The sequence below is a fragment of the Scyliorhinus canicula genome, chromosome 2, assembly GCF_902713615.1.
Source record: "Scyliorhinus canicula chromosome 2, sScyCan1.1, whole genome shotgun sequence".
Classification (NCBI taxonomy): Eukaryota; Metazoa; Chordata; class Chondrichthyes; order Carcharhiniformes; family Scyliorhinidae; genus Scyliorhinus; species Scyliorhinus canicula.
Window position 1 is genome coordinate 111,409,579 of NC_052147.1, and position 22,146 is coordinate 111,431,724.

The following is a 22,146-nucleotide window of genomic DNA, read 5'->3' on the forward strand; positions in this document are numbered from 1 at the left end:
CGCCTGTTCGAGTACACAGAGGGAGAATTCAGAATGTCCAATTCACCTAACAGCACGTCTTTTGGGACTTGTGGGAGGAAAACGGAGCACCCAGAGGAAACCCACGCAGACACAGGAAGAACGTGCAGACTCCGCACAGACAGTGACCCAAGTCGGGAATCGAACCTGGGACCGTGGCGCTGTGAAGCAACAATGCAAACCACTGTGCTACTGTGCCGCCTTACTTCCCCCTCCCACTACTCCTACCACAAAACAATCACTTTTCTCTATATTCTGCTTCTGGCCAGAGAAAGCCCCAAAACATTGCAAAATCTCCATGATGTTCCCAATAGATGTCTCCGGATCCCTTGCACATAGTAGCAAATCATCAGCATATAACAATACTCTGTGTTCCACCCCACCCCCTCACTATTCCATTCCATTCCTTCAAGGCCCTGAATGCCATGGTCAATGGCTCAATTGCCATTACCAACAGCAAAGGAGAAATCAGACATCCCTGCTTCATGTCCCGATGTAACCAAAAGGAGGTCAGATTATTAGTGCAAACACTTGCAAACGGCGCCGCATACAGCAGCTACACCCAGGACACAAATCCCGGACCTAGCCCAAATTTATCCAATACTGTAAAGAGGTATCCCCACTCCACCGGTCGAACGCCTTCTCTGCGTCCAGAGATATTTGTGCGATTCTCCGCAAATGCGGCGAGTCGTAAAGGCTGCCGTGAAACTGGCCGTGTTTCACGGCAGCCTCCGCGCCCCCTCCCGGACCCGATTCTCCCCCCCGGGCGGGGCTAGCAGCGCGGCCCCGTGAAGCACGGCATCGCGGGCTTAGTGACCGTCGCCAAGCCAGCGCGGCAAGCGTCATGGCGGCTGACGCGCACGATGACGTCAGCCGCGCATGCGCGGGTTGGACGGCTCCAACCCGCGCATGCGCGGATGACATCATCACGCATATGCGTCAAACCCGCGCATGCGCGGGCCGTCATGCCCCTCAGCCGCCCCGCGGACTGATCCTGCGGGGCAGCGGAGGAACAAATAGTGCGCGGGTATCGGACCTGCTGCCCGCGATCGGTGCCCATCGATCGCAGGCCCATGCCACCCTTGGCACGGCCGTGGTGCGGCCGTGCCAATCGGTGCCATGGTTGTCCGGGACGGCACTTTGCGGCCGCTTTCACGAACAGTGAGAGCAGGTGGAAGAACAAATAGTGCGCGGGTATCGGACCCGCTGCCCGCGATCGGTGGGCACCGATGCCACCCTTGGCACGGCCACCCTTGGCACGGCCGTGCCAATCGGTGCCATGGTTGTCCGGGACGGCACTTTGCGGCCGCTTTCACGAACAGTGAGAGCAGGTGTGTTTGCGTTCGCGAAAACGGCCGTAAAGGCCTGGGAACTCGGCCCATCGGCCTGGGGAGAATCGCTGTTCGCCGTTAAAAACGGCGAGCAGCGATTCGTGTCGTGGGGCAGCCGTGGGGGGGGGGGGGGGGGGGGGGGGGGGAGGAGACAATAGCGGGAGGTCGGGAAAAATGTCGGGAAGGCTCTCCCGCTATTCTCCGACCTGTCATGGGCAGTGGAGAATCGGGCCCCAGGGATGATCTCCGGTACCGGACTGGTCGCGGGGGAAAGCACCACATTAGGCAACCCCCGCACATTTGCCGACAGCCTCGCTCGTCCACAAAGCCCGTCTGTCTCCTACCCTATCAACTTGTGGAGGACCGACTCCAGTCTTAATGCCAACACCTTGGCTAGCAATTTGGCGTCTATGTTCAACAGGGAAATTGGGTGGTATGACCCACACTCTTTGGAGTCTTTGTCATTCTTCAAAAGCAGTGAACTGGATGCTTGCCTTAATGTTCCTGGGAGAGCGACCCGCTCCAAAGAATCCTTAAACATGCCCAGCAACAATGGACCCAACTGATCCACGAATGTTTTATAGAACCCCACCAGGAACCCATTTGGCCCAGGTGCATTCCCCGATTGCATCTGCTTCAACGCTCTCTGGATCTCCTCTAAATAAAGTAGGTCTCCAACTCCTCCCGCAGCCCGTTACCCTCTCTGCTATCCTGCGTCCATCCTTAGGAGGTTCCGACCGCTTCTCACAAAAAGACTTGAAAACCCCATTCACCTGCTCCGGATTGGAGATAAACTTACCCTCTCGGACCTCAACCTGACCGAACTCCCTATCTGCCTCCCCGCTGCCTTAACTGAAAAGCCAAAATCCGACTCGTCTTCTCCCCATATTCGTACACTGTCCCTTTTGCTCATCCCAAGTGTTGCGCTGCTTTGTCCGTGACATCAGGTCGAACTGCATTTGCAGCTCTCTCCTGCACATCCACAATTCAGCGGTCGAATCCCTCAGCATATCTATTTTTTAAAAATAAATTGAAAGTACCCAATTAATTTCTTTTCCAATTACAGGGCAATTTAACGTGGCCCATCCACCTCCCCTGCACATCTTTGGGTTGTGGGGACAAAACCCACACAAACACGGGGAGAATGTGCAACTCCACACGAACAGTGACCCAGAGCCGGGATCAAACCTGGGAACTCGGCGCCGTGAGGCAGCAGTGCTAACCACTGCACCACCATGCTGCCCCCCCCTCGCATATCTATGATCCACAGTTAATCTTATCAACCAATTTCTGTAGCTCCTTCCTAGCCTCCGCATCTGCATGTGCTTTAATTGCTATAATCTCTCCCAGTGATCACCACTTTCAGTGCCTCCCATAGGATCTAGGGCGAGATCTCTCCATTGTCATTATTTGCAATGTATTCCTGTATGGCCCTCGAACTCCTCCCACAGACCCCCAAATTCAATAGCAACCCAATATCTAATCGCCAAGCCCTGCGGTGCACTTGACCCACTCCCAGCGCCAGCTCCACCCAATGTGGGGCGTTATCCGAAATCACTACTGCTGAATATTCGACCGCCCTAACTCCAGCCAGAGGAGTTCTACTTATAATGAAGTAATTAATCTGCAAATACACTTTGTGTAGTGCGGAGAAAACAAGAACTCTCTCTCTCTCCTGGGTGCTCAACTTGTACAAACAAAAAAAAAAGAATAAAGCAAAAAAAAAAATTGTTGAACAGCCCAACCCTCCTCAAACCACTCCCAGTCCTCATTCCCTGACCATGGCCTCAGCTTGCTCTGGCGAGTCAAAATGGTGATCCCTCAAGTCCGTGACCTTCAGTCCCGCCGGATAACTAATTCCGAACCACCTTCACCTTGTTGAGGGCTGCCCTTCTTCTTGCCAATTCAGAACCAATGTCTTGGTAAATGTGCATCGTGTAGTCATCCCAGTTGATATTCCATTGGGTTGTTTGACCCATTCCAGGACGCGCTGCTTCCTCCGATATCTATGGAATCAAATCATTGCTGCACGTGGTGGCTCGTTCGGCTTTGGCTTCTGTCTCAGAGCCTGGTGTGCCCTGTCTAATTCTGGCGGAATAACAACCTCACCACCACCCAGCAGCAATGAGGAGTACATAGTCGAAAAATATTTGATTGTCTTCGTGTCATCTGATCCCTCCGGCAGGAGGCCCACAGTTCAAAAGTTCAAGTGCCTTGACCTGTTCTCGAAATCATCAACCTTGGTTTTCAGGTCCTTCTTTTTCTCCACCAGAATCAGCACTTTGGCTTCTAATTAAACCAGTCGGTCCTCTTGGTCATACATAGACTCTTCAACACCCTTTAGTGTCTCACTGTGCTCTATCACAACCCTGACAGTTTTGCCCAACTGCTCCCGGAGCAGGCCCAACGCCTCTGCAATGGAGGCTGTAAAAGACCCTTTCAGTTGCTTGCCCTGCCTTTCAAACCTGCCATCCATATGACTTTCACATTTTTCAAACTCCTGTGTTACCGACTTCGCCCGATTCCTCTGCCATCTTGTCTCCCTCGTTAAGGCGGCACGGTGGTGCAGTGGTTAGCATTGCTGCCTCACGGCGCTGAGGTCCCAGGTTCGATCCCGGCTCTGGGTCACTGTCCGTGTGGAGTTTGCACATTCTCCCTGTGTCTGCATGGTCTCACCCCCACCAACCCAAAGATGTGCAAGGTAGGTGCTCTGCTATGCTACGCTAGGCCACGCTAAACTGCTCCTTAATTGTAAAAAAAAAGAATTGGGTGTACTGAATTTATTTTTTAAAAATCTTGTCTCCCTTGTGGTTTTTCACCAGGCTCTCTGCCTGAGATTTCTTCTCCGCAGCCTTCTTCAATGCTCTTTCGGACATTTCTGCCCTGGAATCCCAAGAGAGAAAAATAAATGCGAAAGAAAAAAATATGTGAGAAAGAGAGAAATTGCGAAGAAAAAATCCTGGAAAACAACCCGAATATTTTTTTCTCCCTTTTCTCTGCACTATCCCTGGCCAGTTGCGTGGCCAAGTGCGCTTGAGGTTTCTGGCCTGAAATGCTCTATCTTTTCCTGCTCTTTAAAATGGATGGGGCCATTCCTCTCCGCGCTGTTTCCGGCCTGGTCTGCTGCTCTTCAGGTAATTTGCGAATGAGGATAGCCCCCCCAGTTAGAGCTAATCCATTTCAGGTTTTTATTTTGGATTTCATTTTTTAAATGTTCTCTGTATTGAAGAATCCGTGTCTGTATCCTTCATTGTCCTGGGCAGAGTTTGTATCCTGGTGAGGGCTGGGTTCTTTCTGACTCCTCTTTGAGGTTGAGTTTTTCTTTTCTTCCCCTTGGCTATCTCTCTCTCTCTCTACTCCTCTCCTAAACAGTTAGGAGCTAGACTGTGTGTCCCTCCCTTTTTGTTTTACTTTTTTCCCCATTCAGGTTAGGTGGGGTTACTAGGTTATGGGGATAGGGTGGAGGTATGGGCCTAAGCAAGGTGCTCTTTCCAAGGGGTAGTGCAGACTCAATGGGCCAAATGGCCTCCTTCTGCACTGTAAATTCTATGATTCTATCCGGGTGAGCATTGTGTTGATTCTCATCCCAATCTGATCCAGTGGTTTGGTGATGGTGGGGGTTGGGGGGGCGGGCAGTGTTCCCTGTTGTGCCAGGTTGGGTGGGATGGGTAAAATCAGCCTTCCCTCCCATGGCGCCCAACTGTTGGGTGTCTTGATGATTCTTCTTCTCGGGTTGGGGCCCCTCGTGGCTGGGGCTGGAGTGATTATGTGATTATCCTCTCCCTATTAGTAAATGTAGGGACGGTGCATTTCCCTGAATGGGATTTGAAAGGTACAGGCTTTCTGGTGGGTGGGGGGGGGGGGGGGGGGGGGGGGAGGTAGAGAGAGAGAGAGAGACTTTTGGACTTTTGGGTTGTGTTGGAGGTCCTGGGGTATAGTTCCTTGCATGTTGGTTGGTTCTGGGCTAGGCTAGGCCCTGTGCTAGCGCTCGGATGTCCCACTTCAAGCGGGGGGGGGGGGGGGGGGGGGGTTGCATCCTGGAAGGCTGGGGCTTGCTTCTCTGGTACACGAAGGCTTGGAGATGGTTCGAGTTCTGATCCTTGGTGGATATCCTGTTATTCCCCTGGTGGGTGGGACACCTTTTTGTTGATTGGGTGACCTGTTCTCCTCTTCATTGGTCGGTGCTCCCATTTAGTGGATTAGTTCTGGTAGTTTTTAAATTCTTTTCTTATTTTCTCCCTTGGGAGGCAGTGAAGGCGCAATGATAATCCAAACATTTTGTTGTTATTTTCAGTCCTCTCTACACAATTGTATGGAATGATTTTGGTTCTGCCCTGGGCCAGTATTTGGGATTAGTTGCGTTGTGCGGTATGTACGTAAGTTGCCTTAGAACTGGAATTTCTGTGTATTTTCTTTTGGTTTTGTCAGGCAGGGTACGATAAATTGGTTCCTGGCTCCTACATGGGTGCAGCTGGGTCTGATATCCCGAAATAGGAGGCTGTGATGGGTCGTTGGTTCTTCTGGAGCTGAGGGGGATCTACATTAGTGATCGGCGATCATGGCATGGGAAGTTTACCCTAACTTCCCATTGTGTGGTGTGGGAGAGTGTGCACCATTTTGTCATGTTTGTCATGATCTTATCTCTCTCGGTCTCTGGTGGGTTGTAGAGGAGTATCTAGTTTTGTTTAATGATTGTATCGAGCCAGGTGTAATGTTGTTCGCCTGTTTCATTCTGTACTCATGTATGTCAAGCTGCTTACTTTTCTCTCCTTGCTTTTGACGATTTATTATCTTGTAACTTTATTGCGTTATTCTCCAAAATGTTAAACCTCAATAAACGTACTTTAAGAAAGAAAATCCTGGAACTTCTTTCCAACAGAACTGTGACTTCCTACATCACCTGGATTGCAGCAGTTCAAGAATCCCTGTAGTGCAGAACGAGGCCATTTGGCCCATCAAGTCTGCACTGGCCCTCTGAAAAGCACCCTACCTAGGCCCAGTCTCCCAGCCTATCCCCATAACCCTACCTGGGGAAAATTTAGCATAGCCAATCCACCTAACCTGCACATCTTTGGACTGTGGGAGGAAACCAGAGCACCCGGAGGAAATGCAGATATGGGGAGAACGTGCAAACTCCAGGCAGACAGAAGGTGGCTCACCACCACCTTCTCATGGCAACTTGCAATGGGAAGCAAACGTTGGCCAGCCAGCGGGGCCCACATCGCGTGGAAGAATTTTTTTAAAAGCAGCAATCACAGCCGTTCTTACCCGGTATTTCAAAATACGGATTACTATAAGGAACTGAGGGATCAGGGCCCATCTGGGTCATCGTCTACCATCATGGCTGACTGTTGTATTGTTTTAAAAAAAATGTTAATTGTTGCAGTGGTTTGAGTAGTTTTGAAATTATATAGAAGAAGAGGCTGTTTCCAAATATTTGTTTGCCAACTCTGCAAATACTACACCAGTCAAGGTGTCACAATATTTTCAGAATTTCAATCAACCTGTTGCAGACAAGTTTAAAATTGCAAATAGCAATCCGGCACAAAATCTAAGCAACATTCCGAGAACTTACCTGGTTGAAGATTGGTCAATTTTGGAGGCAAGGTGGAGGGAAGGAGGAAGCGCAGTGGAAAACATGGGAGAATCATTTGTAACATCCTCTTGCCTGTTAATCACAGTGCAGGAGAGAGGATCGTCATAGATTCAAGAAGAAAAATGTTTTACCTCCTTGATTGATGATAGTGAGAAGGTTATGAAAGACTTATATGGATAGAAAATTACATCATATGGTGGCAAAATATAATCACAGTGTAGAATATGGAATGTTTAGTTGGCTAACTCTACAATGATGGTGCCTCTTCAGAATGACAATTCTCCAAATAAACACATTGCCATATTTTTATCCACCATTGAGTTACTTGAATAGCTCACAAGGTTATCGGACAGCACATTTCCAGTAATCGCAGTCCAAATATGACTGCAACTAATATCATCTGATAGCTCGTAACATTTATTGAGACAATGTTATCAACTGCACAAGTCCTAAAGATCATTCAAAGTTTGCATTTGGACAACAAACAATATTAAGTATCTCCTCCTGTTAGCTGATTCTGACAAATTCTTTATAATAGGGCTTCAAAGAAAACTATCTAACAGAAACCCATTCATAAAGTATTGCTTTTTAAAATCAAAATGCACCAAGGCTGTTTTTCATGTGAGAATTCCCCATATACATTCACCAATTTACCATATTTCCTATTGTTGGATTTTGAATAATCTGCGTAATTTACTAATCCTTCTTCAAGTTTCAAATTTATTTTCCTATTAACACTTGAAGGCATTAATGGGCACTTCTGGAATCTGCAAGCATTTAAAAACTATTTTAAGCTCACTTTTTAAAACTGGTATCAGGCAGGAGCTGTAATCGTCAACCAAGGGTGACATCTTAATTTTAGAAAATGGGAAATTTATTGCAGAGTTTGCAACAAGTATCCTCAAACTGATTTGCAGTCTGGATGCATTAGACTCAAACGTTCAACTCTGACCTCACAGTAAAACCTCACTGCACCAGTTTAATATTTTGATTTCCTGAACAAGTTAGCCTTTTATGACAATGCAAAATGAATGACAAGTTAACAAGGCAGCACTCCTGTATCAGAGCAAAGAAAAAATACTGACCACACTTCACCACGGGCACTTCAAGTCGGAGGGAGTAAGAGAGAGAAAAATTGAGAGAAAAAGTACATTTGCCTCTCTTCCGAGCTCCATACCAACTCAGATTCACAGAAGGTGAAAAAAAGGTCCCACTTTCAGAAGGTATGATTGTGATCAAACAGAAGCATTTAACATGAATATAAAAACACAAAATTCCATGTGGATACAGATTCAATAATGGCCCTCTGATGACAATTTGATAACTACTGAAGGAGAACAAGTTGTACAAACAGGGGGGAAAGGACAAGGGAGTGGGACTAATTGGACTGCACTTCTAAAGAGCCAACGCAGGCTCGGTAAAACCATTTTTTTTAAATTGCATCATAAACACATTTCCCATAGAAACTGATGAAAATGTTAAGAAAGCTGGATCTAGAAGTGATCCCATGGCTGCATCATCTATTTCGGCATACATGGTGTCATTGAAAGTGAACAAAAGACTGCATGAGTTGCTAAGTTCGTAAATTAAATCAACACAGATTCAGAAAATGCTATGGGAGGCACATAAGGCGGTAGTTAGGGGTGAATTTAATTTGATTCGGAAGCATACGGAGAGGGTCAAACGAAAGGAGAGGGCAAGATTGTTAGAGGAGATTCTGAGGGTGGATCGGAAGCACTCGGTGGTGCCAGAGGAGGGGCTGTTGAAGGAGAGGCAGAGGCTTCAGATAGAGTTTGGGTTAGTGTCTACAGGGAAGGTGGTGTGGCAGTTGCCGAGGGCCAGTGTATGAGTATAAGGAAAAGGCAAGTAGGGTGCTGGCCCATCAGCTGAGGAAGCAGGCAGCGGAAAGAGAGATTGGTAGGGTGAGGGACGAGAAGGGTAGGGTGGTGATGGACCCAGAGGGGGTGAATGGAGAATTTGAGGCCTCCTATAGGAGGCTGTATGAATTGGAGCCCCTGCCGGGAGTGGCTGCACGGGATCCCAGTGGAGTCTTATAAGACGTTCGGTGTAGAGCTGGGGCCGCTGCTAGTGAGGACATACAATGAGGCAAGGGGCAGTGGGGAGCTTCCATCTCCCTGATTCTGAAGATAGATAAGGACCCGGAGCGAAATGGGTCATACTGCCTTGATATCATTGCTTAATATTGATGTGAAGGTATTGGCGAAAATACTGACATCGCGAATAGAGGATTGTGTGTCGGGGGTGACAGGGGAGAACCAGTCGGAATTTGTGAAGAGAAGGCAGTTGTCGGAGAATGTGCGCAGGCTGCTCAATATTATTATGATGCTCTCGGGGGGGGGGGGAACAGATGGTGGCAATGGATGCAGAGAAGGCCTTTGATCGGGTGGAGTGGGCGTATTTCTGGAGGTGTTGGATCGGTTTGGGTTTGGCCAGGGGCTCATTGACTGGGGTTGGCTGTTGTTGGCAAGAATTCAGGCTAACAGGACAAGTTCAGGGTACTTTGGGCTGCATCGGGGGATTAGGTCAGGGTGCCCGCTCTCCCCGTTCCTTTTTGCCTTGACAATGGTGCTTAAGGCGTGATTCCTGAGTTTGATTAATTATTATTGGGCGGCGAATATCGTAATGGTGAGGAAATGGGCAGGGAGGAGGGGTCTTTGTGGGGGAAAAGAAAATGGTGGCATGTCTATACTATCATGACATAGTGATCTACACAATGTCGATGACTTTATGAATAAGCGTGCAATGTTGCCCAAGCACAGACAAGGTGTTGCGATCAAGATGTAGGTTGTGAGTAAAAAAACTCAACCATTAATGCTGCGCAGAACTGGTTATTGATAAAATAGGGATAATTCAACCTCACTTTTGTGTCTTTTGGTAGCCCATACATGCCCTCCAGATCCAGCGTTTATCAACATTTTCATAGGTTTCAATGAGAAACTTTTATTTGATGGAATGAGCCCTAACCCTCCCGTTTCCGCTATTTAGATGATATGACTGTGATCTTTGAATCTTCAGCCATGTCTTACAAACCTTAATGGACTCCTCCACATGTTCCATTTTGAGATGGAACACTCTAACATGCTCCCTTTCCTTGATACGATAGTTGAGAAATCCACTAATAGTTTCTCCGTCTATCCCAACTAATCAGTAGCTCAACAAAGGTTTATGAGGCTACAAGTGGAATGGGCGGATTGTCCAATGTGGAATGGTTGGACAGATTAGGCTTGCACTTACTGGAGTTTAGAAGAGTAAGTGGTGACTTGAATGAAACAATATCCTGAGGGGTATTGACATGGTTGATATGGAGAGTATGTTTCCTCTTATGGGCGAATCTAGAACTAGGGGTGACTGCTTAAAAATAAGGGGTCGCCCATTTAAGACAGAGATGAGGATAATCTTTTTTCTCTCAGAGGGTTGAGAGTCGCTGGAACTCCCTTCCTCAAACGGTAGGGGAAGCAGAATCTAAATATTTTTAAGGCTGAGCTAGATAGACCTTGGTAAGCAAAGGCATGAAAGGTTATTGGGGAAGATGATATTCAATTGCGTTTGTAATGTGGTTTGTTTACTCTTGCTAGAAATGACATATTCATATACAAGGATAGGTTCTCTGCAAACAAAGGAATGTGTTCAAGCCTTGGATGGGTTTTTATTAAATTACCCGGGAGCTTGGGGAGTCTATAGTTCCCTATTGCTTTCTCCATGCTAACACCTCAGTCAGAGTTAACTTGCCAACCAATCAGCACCCTTTTCTCATGAAGTAGAAATTGTTGTGTGTTTGAGATTTGGCATTCTTGTGTTTGTCCTGATGAGTGCAAGGTGAAAAACTTCAGCAACACATCCCGCCACTCAGCGATATTTAAGCTCCATATTACTAAGCAACTATTTGAATTTAAATTCCACAGCTGCTGGGGTGGGATCTGAGGAAAGGCAGCAGCGCGGGTTCAATTCCCGTACTGGCCTCCCTGAACAGGCGCCGGAACGTGGCGACTAGGGGCTTTTCACAGTAACTTCATTGAAGCCTACGCGTGACAATAAGCGATTATTATTATTAATTTCTCAGGATTATTAGTCCATATTTTTGGATAATTAATCCAGAAACATAACTGCTATGCTACGGCGTCCACACAGTCCTTCTGGCTTCCTTCTGGTCTATGATTGACACTACGGATACTGATGTATAATTATTTCGATATTGAAATTTAGCGAAGAAAATAGCCAATATCGTGAAAACAAATGGATGATGCAAATGTTGCTCCATTAATAATAAATGGAGAGTATGATTTTCTTTGAAAAATTGGTACTTTTTTCATTTGAGGCTTTCTGGGCAGAATTTAACAATGACGCAGCAGGCCCAACATACACCACCAAAACCAGTGGCATCCCCGTTGGCCTGCATTCCAGAGCTCTGAAGGAATTTGCTCTCCAACTGGAATGCCTAGCTCCACGGGGGACTATTAATTCCAAAACTCAGGGAATGGAACGCACTGCCTGACAGCGTGGTGGAGGTAGGTTCAATCGAAGCATGCAGAACAATATCAGCAATGCAGAACAACGGCAGCAGTGTGGGTTCAATTCCCGTACCGGCCTCTCAGAACAGGCCCGGAACGAGGCAACTAGGGGCTTTTCACAGTAACTTCATTGAAGCCTACTTGTGACAATAAGCGATTATTATTATTACAAACAGGAATTAAATTATTATTCAAAAATAAACACTGTTGGAGAAGAAAGGAAAAAAGCACTGGGTGAAATATCCATTCAAAGAGCTGGGGTGCGATTCTCCGCTCCCCACGCCGGGTGGGAGAATCGCGGGAGGGCCGGGCGACTCACGCCACGCCGCCCTGGCACCCCCCGCGATTCTCCCACCCCCCACTCGCAGAAATGGCGCTCGCCGTTTTTCACGCCGACCGGTGATTCTCCGGCCCGGATGGGCCGAGCGGCCTGAGGTTCCCGACCAGTTCACGCCGGTGGCAACCACACCTGGTCGCTGCCGTCGTGAACATGGCGCCAAAGTTTCATTTGTGGCTTGTGGGGGGCAGAGAGGGGAGTGAGCATCGCGGCCGTGCTCGGGTGGGGACTGGCCCGCGATCGGTGCCCACCGATCGTCGGGCTGGCGTCTCCAAGAGACGCACTGTTTCCCCTCCGCCGCCCCACAAGATCAAGCCACCACGTCTTGCGTGGAGGGGAACGGCAACCGCGCATGCGCGGGTTGGAGCCGGCCAACCTGCGCATGCGCGGCTGACATCACTTAGGCACCGCCGTCGCGTCATTCTCGGCGCGCCGCCTTGACGCAGCGTCAAGGCCCGGCGGCCGAGATTTATGGAGCGCCGCTCCTAGCCCCCTGGGGGGGTGAATAGGGTGCGAGGAGCGGCCTCCGACGCCGTCGTGAAACTCGGCTGAGTTCACGATGGCCTTCCCGATGCTGCACGGGAGCTGAGAATTCCGCTCCTGGTGTTGACATGTTGCACCAAATGGCCGCCTCCTGCGCTCTAACAATTCTGCAATTCTGTGACAACTTCCCTCTTGGGCAGGAATTCAGGCCGCCAAGTGCACCTGATCAATCAGAGGGCGACAGCTCCCCATTAATGATGGCGCCACCAGGAGTGGTGGCTGCTGCCAGTATTACAGAAAGGCCTTCACCAGGAATCGTCGTTGGATCTCTGAAGAAAGGCAAGTGCGGGTGGGATAGGGTTGCTGTGAGGGGAAGAGCGCAGAGTTGGAGGAACTAGCAACCGTGTGACTCCCAGAAAATCCTTACTTCCTTGGACTGTGATCAACCATCAAGTACCTTTGAAATAACTGTCCTCTTAAAAGCCTCTATTGGCATATCAATCAGGATGGGGGGTGGGGGGGGGGGGGGGGGGTGGTCAGGGAGCCCACTCGAACAAACAGTCCCCCTGCTCTCAAACTAATCTGGGGTTGGGGGGGGGATGTCAATAAATCCCACCCCCAACCTCTTTTGGAAATATTGTCAAGTAATGTATTCAGCACTGACACTGGCTGCATTTATATTTGAGATGTCATGCTGGGTACATCACAATGATGATACCCTATCCATCGTATAGTTGTATGGCTTTTTCAAAGAACAGTGTCAAGTCTGGAGATATCCCTTACACCACAATTCTCTCCTTTCCCACGCACAAGATGTAGAAGAGCAAAGATTTACTTCTAAATCACAGACCAACCAGTGTGAACATGAACCAACCCTTCAAGCAGAATTACAAGCTTTGCAATTTTAATTAATAATTTAAACTGTAGGTTCAAATGTTATACTTGTAACTTTATCAGCTGTTTGTCTGTATTTAAAAAATTGTCACCCAGAGTGAGAAAATAAGTGCTGAACCTTTTGTGAGTGGTTGAGATAAAGATAATTTTTAAGGGAAACTTTAATAAACATCCGAAGCAGAGCACGGACATGCAGCACAATGTAGAGAAAGTGGGGCAGTGAGCATTGTTTGGATTGTTCCAACTCAAAGCCAGCATTGGTACAATGGGCTGAATGGATTCCTGCAATGCTCGAAACATATCTGGTTCCAGAATCACAAGAGATGTCCACTCTTTATGGAGAAAAATCTAAATGTCTGGAAATAACAAGAGGGCACATCTAAATTGCCTTCCTGCTGTTTTGTACTTGTAACTAATTATTTCTTTCCCTGAAAACCCACTATCAATTTCACCTTGGAAGAGATTTGGTTCCAAAAACTGACCATCCTCTCGCTGAAGTAGTGCCTTTTGTTGTTGGCTTAATTGGGAAGAATTCTGCAGGCAGTGTACATGGATTTTCCCCAAATTAAATCTGAAATCTTCGTTCTGATCTTGTTTCAAATCCACATATCTTCAAACCTGCAATATTTCATTTACCACTAACACATGTAGAAAACTTACGAGGAAACTTAAGTAGCTGTGTCGAATGTAGAAAAAGCACATGCAAGTTAAGGTAATATAAATGAGTCAATTAGCATGAAACCATATAGATGTAATGATAACTATGTTCTTTTAACAAAAACCTTTTAGCTAATTATGTTCATTGCTATTACCAAGGTTTCCAAACAGCGGCTGAAATTGAAACCACAGACTCACATTGTGCAGGACCAGGAAAGCAAGCGTACTAAACGTTTGATTACTCATCTGTTCTTCATGAACAAAATATATTACTTTGTGGTCTGGTCATGATGACCTTTGCTTAAGAGTGAAAACGCAAAATGATTCATTCACCCTCTAATTATCGACAAATTTTCTCCATTAGTGTTTTTAAAAAAGTTACTTTCCTGATTTTATCTTAGAAAATTGTGTTCGTCCTGAGGAGTGAACACATTACTGTTCAATATGCAATTTTCACCTAGACAAAGATACGGCTGCAATCAATACAATTGTCTGTTGGTTGGTTTTATGTCATTAAAGCTAATTCATTTCAGAGTGTGGCAAAATTTCATATTAAAATGCTGATACAGGCCTTACAGGATTTTTGAAAAGTATATCAATCAGTGACCTTCACCATCAAGAGTCTTTCTGTTCTTTTTCATTGTTTAGTAAATTCTGTAATGGTTGATCAGACTGATTTAATTTACCACATTGTGACCTTTGAGAAGGATAAACGGAACATAAAGTACAGTCAGACTGTTGAGGACAGTTTAGTGACTTGGTAACTTATTCAGCTGATAATTCCTAGTATTTGTTCAATAAAGCCTCTTCGGAAATATCACAGACCTACAACGAAGCCAGATCTGTAAGCAGAAACAAGAGCTCGACCCAATTAATAAACACCTCTCCAGTCTGACAGAAACATATCAATGTCTTGCATCAATAAAAACCTGGAACAAGCCCAGCACACTGGCTGATCAAGCTTCAGATTCATCTTACGTACTGGAATACCAGCTCTGAGAGAGCTCGTGCCTTGATGCGTCTGTAATATCACGGTGACATGTGATGCTGTCAACCAGATGACCTCTACCTCGTCAAGTAGTCCCAAAGGTTGGTGCAATTGTCATGCTTCCAATCTGTCATCTCAGTGGTTGGATTGCCAGGAGCACAAGACTGAACCAACACTGAATCCAAGTCTCATGGGTAAAAGCCTGTGTGTCATGTCCATTTCAGAATATACACCCCAGTAGAACTTGCAATATAAAATGGCATTCCAAAGTTAAATCTGAACCACTCTGCTTCGGAATGTGATTGCTACCGGGATTTCTTTAATCAATGCTGAGGTCAAAATATTACTGAGGAAGAAATGCAGATAAATGAGGGCACTCCTGTACAATCAGCGCCTTTCATGGTATTTCAGTTGAAGCCCTAATTTTAATTTGAGTTAAACAATGTCCAATAAAGTGAAAACTTGCCTTGCATGAGCAATGTAACGTGTTAAAGTTAGAATTTCAAAGTTTGCACCGACTTACTGTATTTACCTTCACAGAAAGGGCAACACTCCCCTGGAATCTTGACTGGATTCTGACAGGCCTGCTTGCATGCCATGGCCATGCAGTGATGCTCCCCATTGACACACTGGCAGAAAGTACAGTCATCCTCTCGCCACTGATCACCGTGCGCTCGAATCTGACCTTTTGCCAAACAGCCAAGTCCATTGATGGCTGGAAAAATTGGGTCTGCACAAAACAAAAGTTACAATGAATGAGATTAAATCATTTTTAAAAAAAGTCAACATGATTTATTCCAAAACTGCACCGTATATAGATTAAGAGGAAATACTTTTTTCTTTAACTTCTTGTATCGGGAAGAATGGTATTTCACTTTTTTCCTGGAAATTACATTAGGAATGAAGTTCTGCAATAACCAATATTAAACATAGGAGATTTAAAAGTGAAACATAAATCAGTTGTGACATAAAAACAGAAAATACTGGAAATTCTCAGCAGGTCACTCAGACTGTGGTAAGAGAGACTGAGGGTGGGATATTCCGGCCCTTTCCACTGGTAGGAACTTTTAGTCCCACCAAAGGTAAACCCCCGGAGGGACTGGCGATTCACGCAAAATGCTATGGACATCGGCGAAACTGGAAGATCCCGCCGGCACCCAATGATGAGCTGCCTCCACTGCTGGAAAATCCCACCCGGAGTTATTGGGCAGAATTTTCAACTTTCAGACTTGGGAGAAATTGGGAAGTCAACTGCTGATGTGAGTAGGCTTTTTGCTCACTCTAACCAAATCACGGCATTTTACCCTACTGCCAAGTTTCTCAACCAATCAGAAAGAGCGAGGGATGTTGCACCGAATCTATCTAAGGATTTCAAATCAAAGAGTCCTCAGTGTAGGTCAAAAGGCTTGACTGGATTTCTGGAGGTGCAGCAAACACAAGCTTGGGGGAGCCGCTTTGGAGGCTGCCCCCCGAGGTCTTTCCATCTTACCTGGAGGGCCTGCTGCAGGATCTCTGGGACTGCAGTGAGGTGTGTTCTCCCAAGGACAGGAGGAAGAAGAAAACCTCTCTAACCAAACAGGCATGGATGGAAATAGCCAAGGAAGTCAGCAGCAGAAGCACGTTCCCTCTAACTTGGAAACATTTCCCCAAGAGGATTCAGGGGATGAAATTCTCCGCCTTGCGCCACCGGTAGCTGGGTTCTCAATGAGGCGGAGAATCCAGCGGTAGCGAAGAGAACGGGATAGGTGCTGGGCAGCAATCCATTTCCGATGCTCCAGCCCTGTTGACGTTGGGATCTAGGTTCGCGCCCCACGCCAGCGGGAGGATGGGTCTTAGTAGGTCGGGCACCATATTCTCCCGGCCCACGTGTTTCTCTTGTCCTCTGGGCTGGGAATCACATGGGCAAGAATTACTAAAAATATCACAGATGTGACCCTGACGTGGTGGGCAAAGGGGAAAACACTTTAAGGGAGTTGCCCCCCAAGTCCATCTGAATGCCACTCTCCTCCCCTCCTATAATGCAAGACCTTCCCACCCACCAGACCCCCCTCACCAGAGACCCCTAAATAAAGAGACCCCAACAGAGACTCCCTAAATAAGGAGAACCCACACAAGTGGTGGGGGCTCAACATTCAACCACTGCATTAGCTCAAACCACAACCAATAACTACATGTTTTATAGCAAACAAGACATGTTTTAAATTAAGCAAGATAGAACAGTATACAGGAGTTCTCATCTCTTATCAGAACAAGTGTTAGCAGAAAACATTCTTTCAGCTGCATCATCCATGAATAACTGAATGGAAATGACAAAGCTAAAAAAAATTGGATGAATTCCATGCGTCAGATTAAAAATTAAGAATTGTCCGCAGAGATAAATTTGCAGCCTAGCAATAGAGATGTTTATTGTGAATTTTTTAACATGGCACTGTAATTTTAAATTCCTTCTGTCTCGTCACTCTCTTACTAAAGTTCAAAAGTTCCTGAATCAATCAATTAAGTACCAGCTCTAAAAGGAGGCCATGCCCCATTATAATTTAATTATTTCTCAATATAATTTTGTTCAAAATTTACATTAATATTTTGGACTTTTAAATCAAAAATATGGGGCGCGATTCTCCGCTGCCCATGACGGGTCGGAGAATAGCGGGAGGGCCTTCCCGACAATTTTCACGCCCTCCCGCTATTCTCCCCCCCCACACGGCCGCCCCACGACACGAATCGCTGCTTGCCGTTTTTTACCGCGAACAGCGATTCTCCCCAGGCCGATGGGCCGAGTTCCCAGGCCTTTACGGCCGTTTTCACGAACGCGATCACACCTGCTCTCACCGTTCGTGAAAACAGCCGCAAAGTGCCGTCCCGGACAACCATGGCACCGATTGGCACGGCCGTGCCAAGGGTGGCCGTGCCAAGGGTGGCATCGGTGCCCACCGATCGCGGGCAGCGGGTCCGATACCCGCGCACTATTTGTTCTTCCGCCGCCCCGCAGGATCAGTCCGCGGGGCGGCTGAGGGGCATGACGGCCCGTGCATGCGCGGTTTGACGCGTCTGCGTGATGACGTCACGTGCATGCGCGGCTGACATCATCGTGCACGTCAGCCGGCGTGACGCTTGGCGCGCGGACTTAGCGACGGTCGCTAAGCCCGCGATGCCGTGCTTCACGGGGCCCCGCTGCTAGCCCCGCCCGGGGGGGAGAATCGGGTCCTGGGAGAGGGCGCGGAGGCTGCCGTGAAACACGGCCAGTTTCACGGCAGCCTTTACGACTCGCCGCACTTGCGGAGAATCGCGCCCATAATTTTTAAATTTGTGAACGACATCAAATGGCATTGGCGAGTCAATACTGAGGAGGACTGCAGCAACAAATTACAGGAGAACATGGAACATGAAACATTGGAAATTAGAAAACGTGCAAGAACTGTTTAAAAAAGGAGATAGGCAGAAAGCAGGTAATTATAGGCCAGTTAGCTTAACTTCGGTAGTAGGGAAGATGCTGGAATCTATCAAGGAAGAAATAGCGAGGCATCTGGATGGAAATTGTCCCATTGCTCAGACGCAGCATGGGTTCATAAAGGGCAGGTCATGCCTAACTAATTTAATGGAATTTTTTGAGGACATTACCAGTGTGGTAGACAACGGGGAGCCAATGGATGTGGTATATCTGGATTTCCAGAAAGTTTTTGACAAGGTGCCACACAAAAGGTTGCTGCATAAGATAATGATGCATGGCGTGAAGGGTAAAGTAGTAGCATGGATAGAGAATTGGTTAATTAAAAGAAAGCAAAGATTGGGGATTAATGGGTGTTTCTCTGGTTGGCAATCAGTAGCTAGTGGTGTCCCTCAGGGATCAGTGTTGGGCTCACAATTGTTCACAATTTACATAGATGATTTGGAGTTGGGGACCAAGTGCAATGTGTCCAAGTTTGCAGATGACACTAAGATGAGTGGTAAAGCAAAAAGTGCAGAGGATGTTGGAGTCTGCAGAGGGATTTGGATAGTTTAAGTGAATGGGCTAGGGTCTGGCAGATAGAATACAATGTTGACAAATTTGAGGTTATCCATTTTGGTAGGAATAACAGCAAAAGGAATTATTATTTAAATGATAAAATATTAAAACATGCTGCTGTGCAGAGAGACCTGGGTGTCCTCATGCATGAGTCACAAAAAGTTGGTTCACAGATGCAACAGGCGATTAAGAAGGCGAATGGAGTTTTGTCCTTCATTGCTAGAGGGATGGAGTTTAAGACTAGGGAGGTTATGCTGCAACTGCATAAGATGTTAGTGAGGTTACACCTGGAGTATGATATTCAGTTTTAGTTTCCTTACCTGAAAAAGGACGGACTGGCGCTGGAGGGTGTGCAGAGGAGATTCACTATGTTAATCCCAGAGTTGAGGGGGTTGGATTACGAGGAGAGGTCAAGTAGACTGGGACTGTACTCGTTGGAATTTAGAAGGATGCGGGGGTCTTATAGAAACATATCAAATTATGAAGGGAATAGATAGGATAGATGCGGGGAGGTTGTTTCCAGTGGCGGTTGAAAGCAGAACTAGGGGGCATAGCCTCAAAATAAGGGGAAATAGAATTAGGACTGATGTTTGGAGGAAATTCTTCACCCAAAGGGTTGTGAATCTAATTCCCTGCCCAGTGAAGCAGTCACGGCTCCTTCATTAAATGTTTTCAATATAAAGATAGATAAGTTTTTGAAGAATAAAGAGTTATGGTGTTCGGGCGGGGAAGTGGAGCTGAGTCCATGATCTCATTGAATGGCGGAGCAGGCTCGAGGGGCCTACTCCTGCTCCTAGTCCTTATGTTCTTTTGTTTACAGAATAGAACAATTATTGGCGAATTATTTCAACACTGATAAAAGTGGGGTGGTCCATTTTGGTGGGAAGAATAGGGAGATACTTATTACTTAGGTGTGGTAAAGGAAAGATTGGCGACCACCAGTCAGTGTGTTTAATGAATTATATCAGTATATTCACAGACGGTATTTACACAGAGTCTTTCACAGAGTCCAAAGATGTGCAGGTTAGGTGGATTGGCCATGATAAATTACCCTTAGTGTCCAAAATTGCCCTTAGTGTTGGGTGGGGTTACTGGGTTATGGGGATAGGGTGGAGGTGTTGACCTTGGGTAGGGTGCTCTTTCCAAGAGCCAGTGCAGACTCGATGGGCCGAATAGCCTCCTTCGGCACTGCAAATTCTATGATATTCACGATGTTATCACTACTAGCTCCAGTATCTACTCTGGCTACGAAAGCCCACGCTCTGCACCAAGATCTACGCGTTTGATTCCCATTGGATGATGGGGCCAGCTCCTACACTAGATGAGGTAGATGAGCAAAGGATCTGATTATAAATGCATTAAGTTGCCCCACAGGTATGCAAGTCCATAAAAAAAGCAAACCAAGCATAAGTTTTATTTCTACAGGGATAGGATTGGAATGCTGTGAAGTTATGCTAAACTTGTATCAAACCTTCATTGGACCTCAAGGGGGAAATACTGCATGCAATTCAGGTCTCCATATTATAAAAAGGATACAGAGATACCGGTGAAGGTGCAGAGGAGATTTGCAAGAATGATACCAGAAATGTACGGTTGTACATAAACACACCTTTTGTTTGGAAGGAGGATTGTGAACTTGCCCAGGTCACATGATGGGGAACAATATTTTTCTGCTTTTAAAACCTGAAAGGGGCTGCTTGCAGGCAAGAATGTTCCACCAAAGGCCATCAGTTTCAAATCAACAAGCAGCCAAGGTAATTAACAGCAGCACTTTGAAAGTGGGTGACCCCCATCTCCCAGAAGGACTCAACCTGTTCCAGTTGAAGTTCACCTGAGAATCAACCTGCTAGACATTCTTCCAAGAAACCTCACAGCCTACAGAGATCCCTCGCTTTACATGATCTTCACTCCAACTGTAGAGCATCAACTGTGTCTGAGAAACTACAGTTCTGCCACAAAAGAGATCGAGATAATTATAAATTAGAACAGAACATTACCTCCATCTGTATCTAATCTTTGTGTGCGTCAAGTGTGCGTGAGATGAGAGAGTGAAACATTGCGCTAAGTTGGTGGAAGTGTGTGATAAATAACCTTTATTTACAACTCTCAAAATGCTTGCTGCTGGAATCATTTAACTGGGACACTCACTCTGAGGTGGAGAAACACACAAATCTCGAAGTGGAAACATACTGACCATGGGCAGTAAATAGAAACACAAATTCTGACTGTGACAGAACTACTTGAGGCAGAAGGTAATAAATAGTTACGTTGATAGACTTAGATGAGTAAAGACCAGAGAAGGCTCATGTGGAGCATAAACACAGCCAAGGACTGGTTGAGCCATCAAGCTTGTTTCTGTGTCATAAACTCGTTGAAATTATAAGTAATATGATTGGCAACATAGTGCAGTTGTGCATTGAACATAGCGGAAGAGTTTAAAGCCTTCCAGGAAGTGAACAAACCCTAAGCTATAGGAGCAAAGGTGATCAAAGGCCCATTGAAGAGATAGGTTCTATGGATAAGATGGAGATGAATTAGACTAGCAGTGACAGGGATGTGCTGACCAGTCGCACATCAGGTGGCTCTCCTCCTAAGAACCCAAATTTAGTCTCTTTTACTCAAAATAGCCTGCTAAAACAAGGAAATATGTATTCTTTTATCCTATCTAACAACAACACAAAAGTAGATGCCGAGCACAGTAGCTCCAGAGCCCGTAAAGAGACAAAAAAATGGCAGACATCAGGAGAAACAGGCAGAGGCACAATGTGACAAAGTGCCGGCCGCAGCAGAATGAGAGAGACTGTTAAACTGCACATGGGGTTCTCTGAAGAAGTTCCTCTCCAGGTAACTCGGAGTTCAGGGAAGAGATAAAGGCCAAGGTTGAAGCAGCGGTCAAGGTGGCAGTTGCGGAGGCCCTGGGAACTATGCAGGTGGCCCTGGACAAGTCAGAGAGGTGACTGGAGGCCCAAGGGAGCACCATCAAGCAACTAGAAAAAGCCTGAACGGATCACTGTCCTAGAGTCAGAAATAGCGAGGTTGGTTGTGACGCAGGGAAGTCTGAAGGGAAAATAGAGGGCCAAGAGAACCAGTCATGGCGCCAGAACTTAAGGATAGTGGGCCTGCTGGAAGGGACTGAAGACAGGGACCCCATGGAGTATGCAGCCCAGATGTTGGGAAACCTGGTGGGAAAGGATAGCTTCCCCAACCCGCCAGTAATAGACAGAGCCCACTGGTCGCTCCGGCCAAAACCCAAGGCCAGAGAGCAGCCGAGGACGATAATTGCTAAAATGCACCCGTACCAGGACCGAAA

General features: G+C 46.7%; 1 protein-coding gene across 2 annotated transcripts in view; it reads right to left on the reverse strand.

Moving 5' to 3' along the window:
* Window positions 1-22,146, reverse strand: part of LOC119957184 (cysteine-rich motor neuron 1 protein-like) — a 345,653-nt gene that overhangs the window by 67,333 nt on the left and 256,174 nt on the right. Inside the window, exon 5 of one of the 2 annotated variants that reach the window (XM_038784996.1) lies at window positions 15,366-15,563. In XM_038784996.1, coding sequence (XP_038640924.1) covers window positions 15,366-15,563 — 198 coding nt within the window. Of the gene's footprint in view, window positions 1-15,356; window positions 15,564-22,146 lie in introns of both variants that reach the window. The other variant, XM_038784988.1, reaches the window with a different exon arrangement.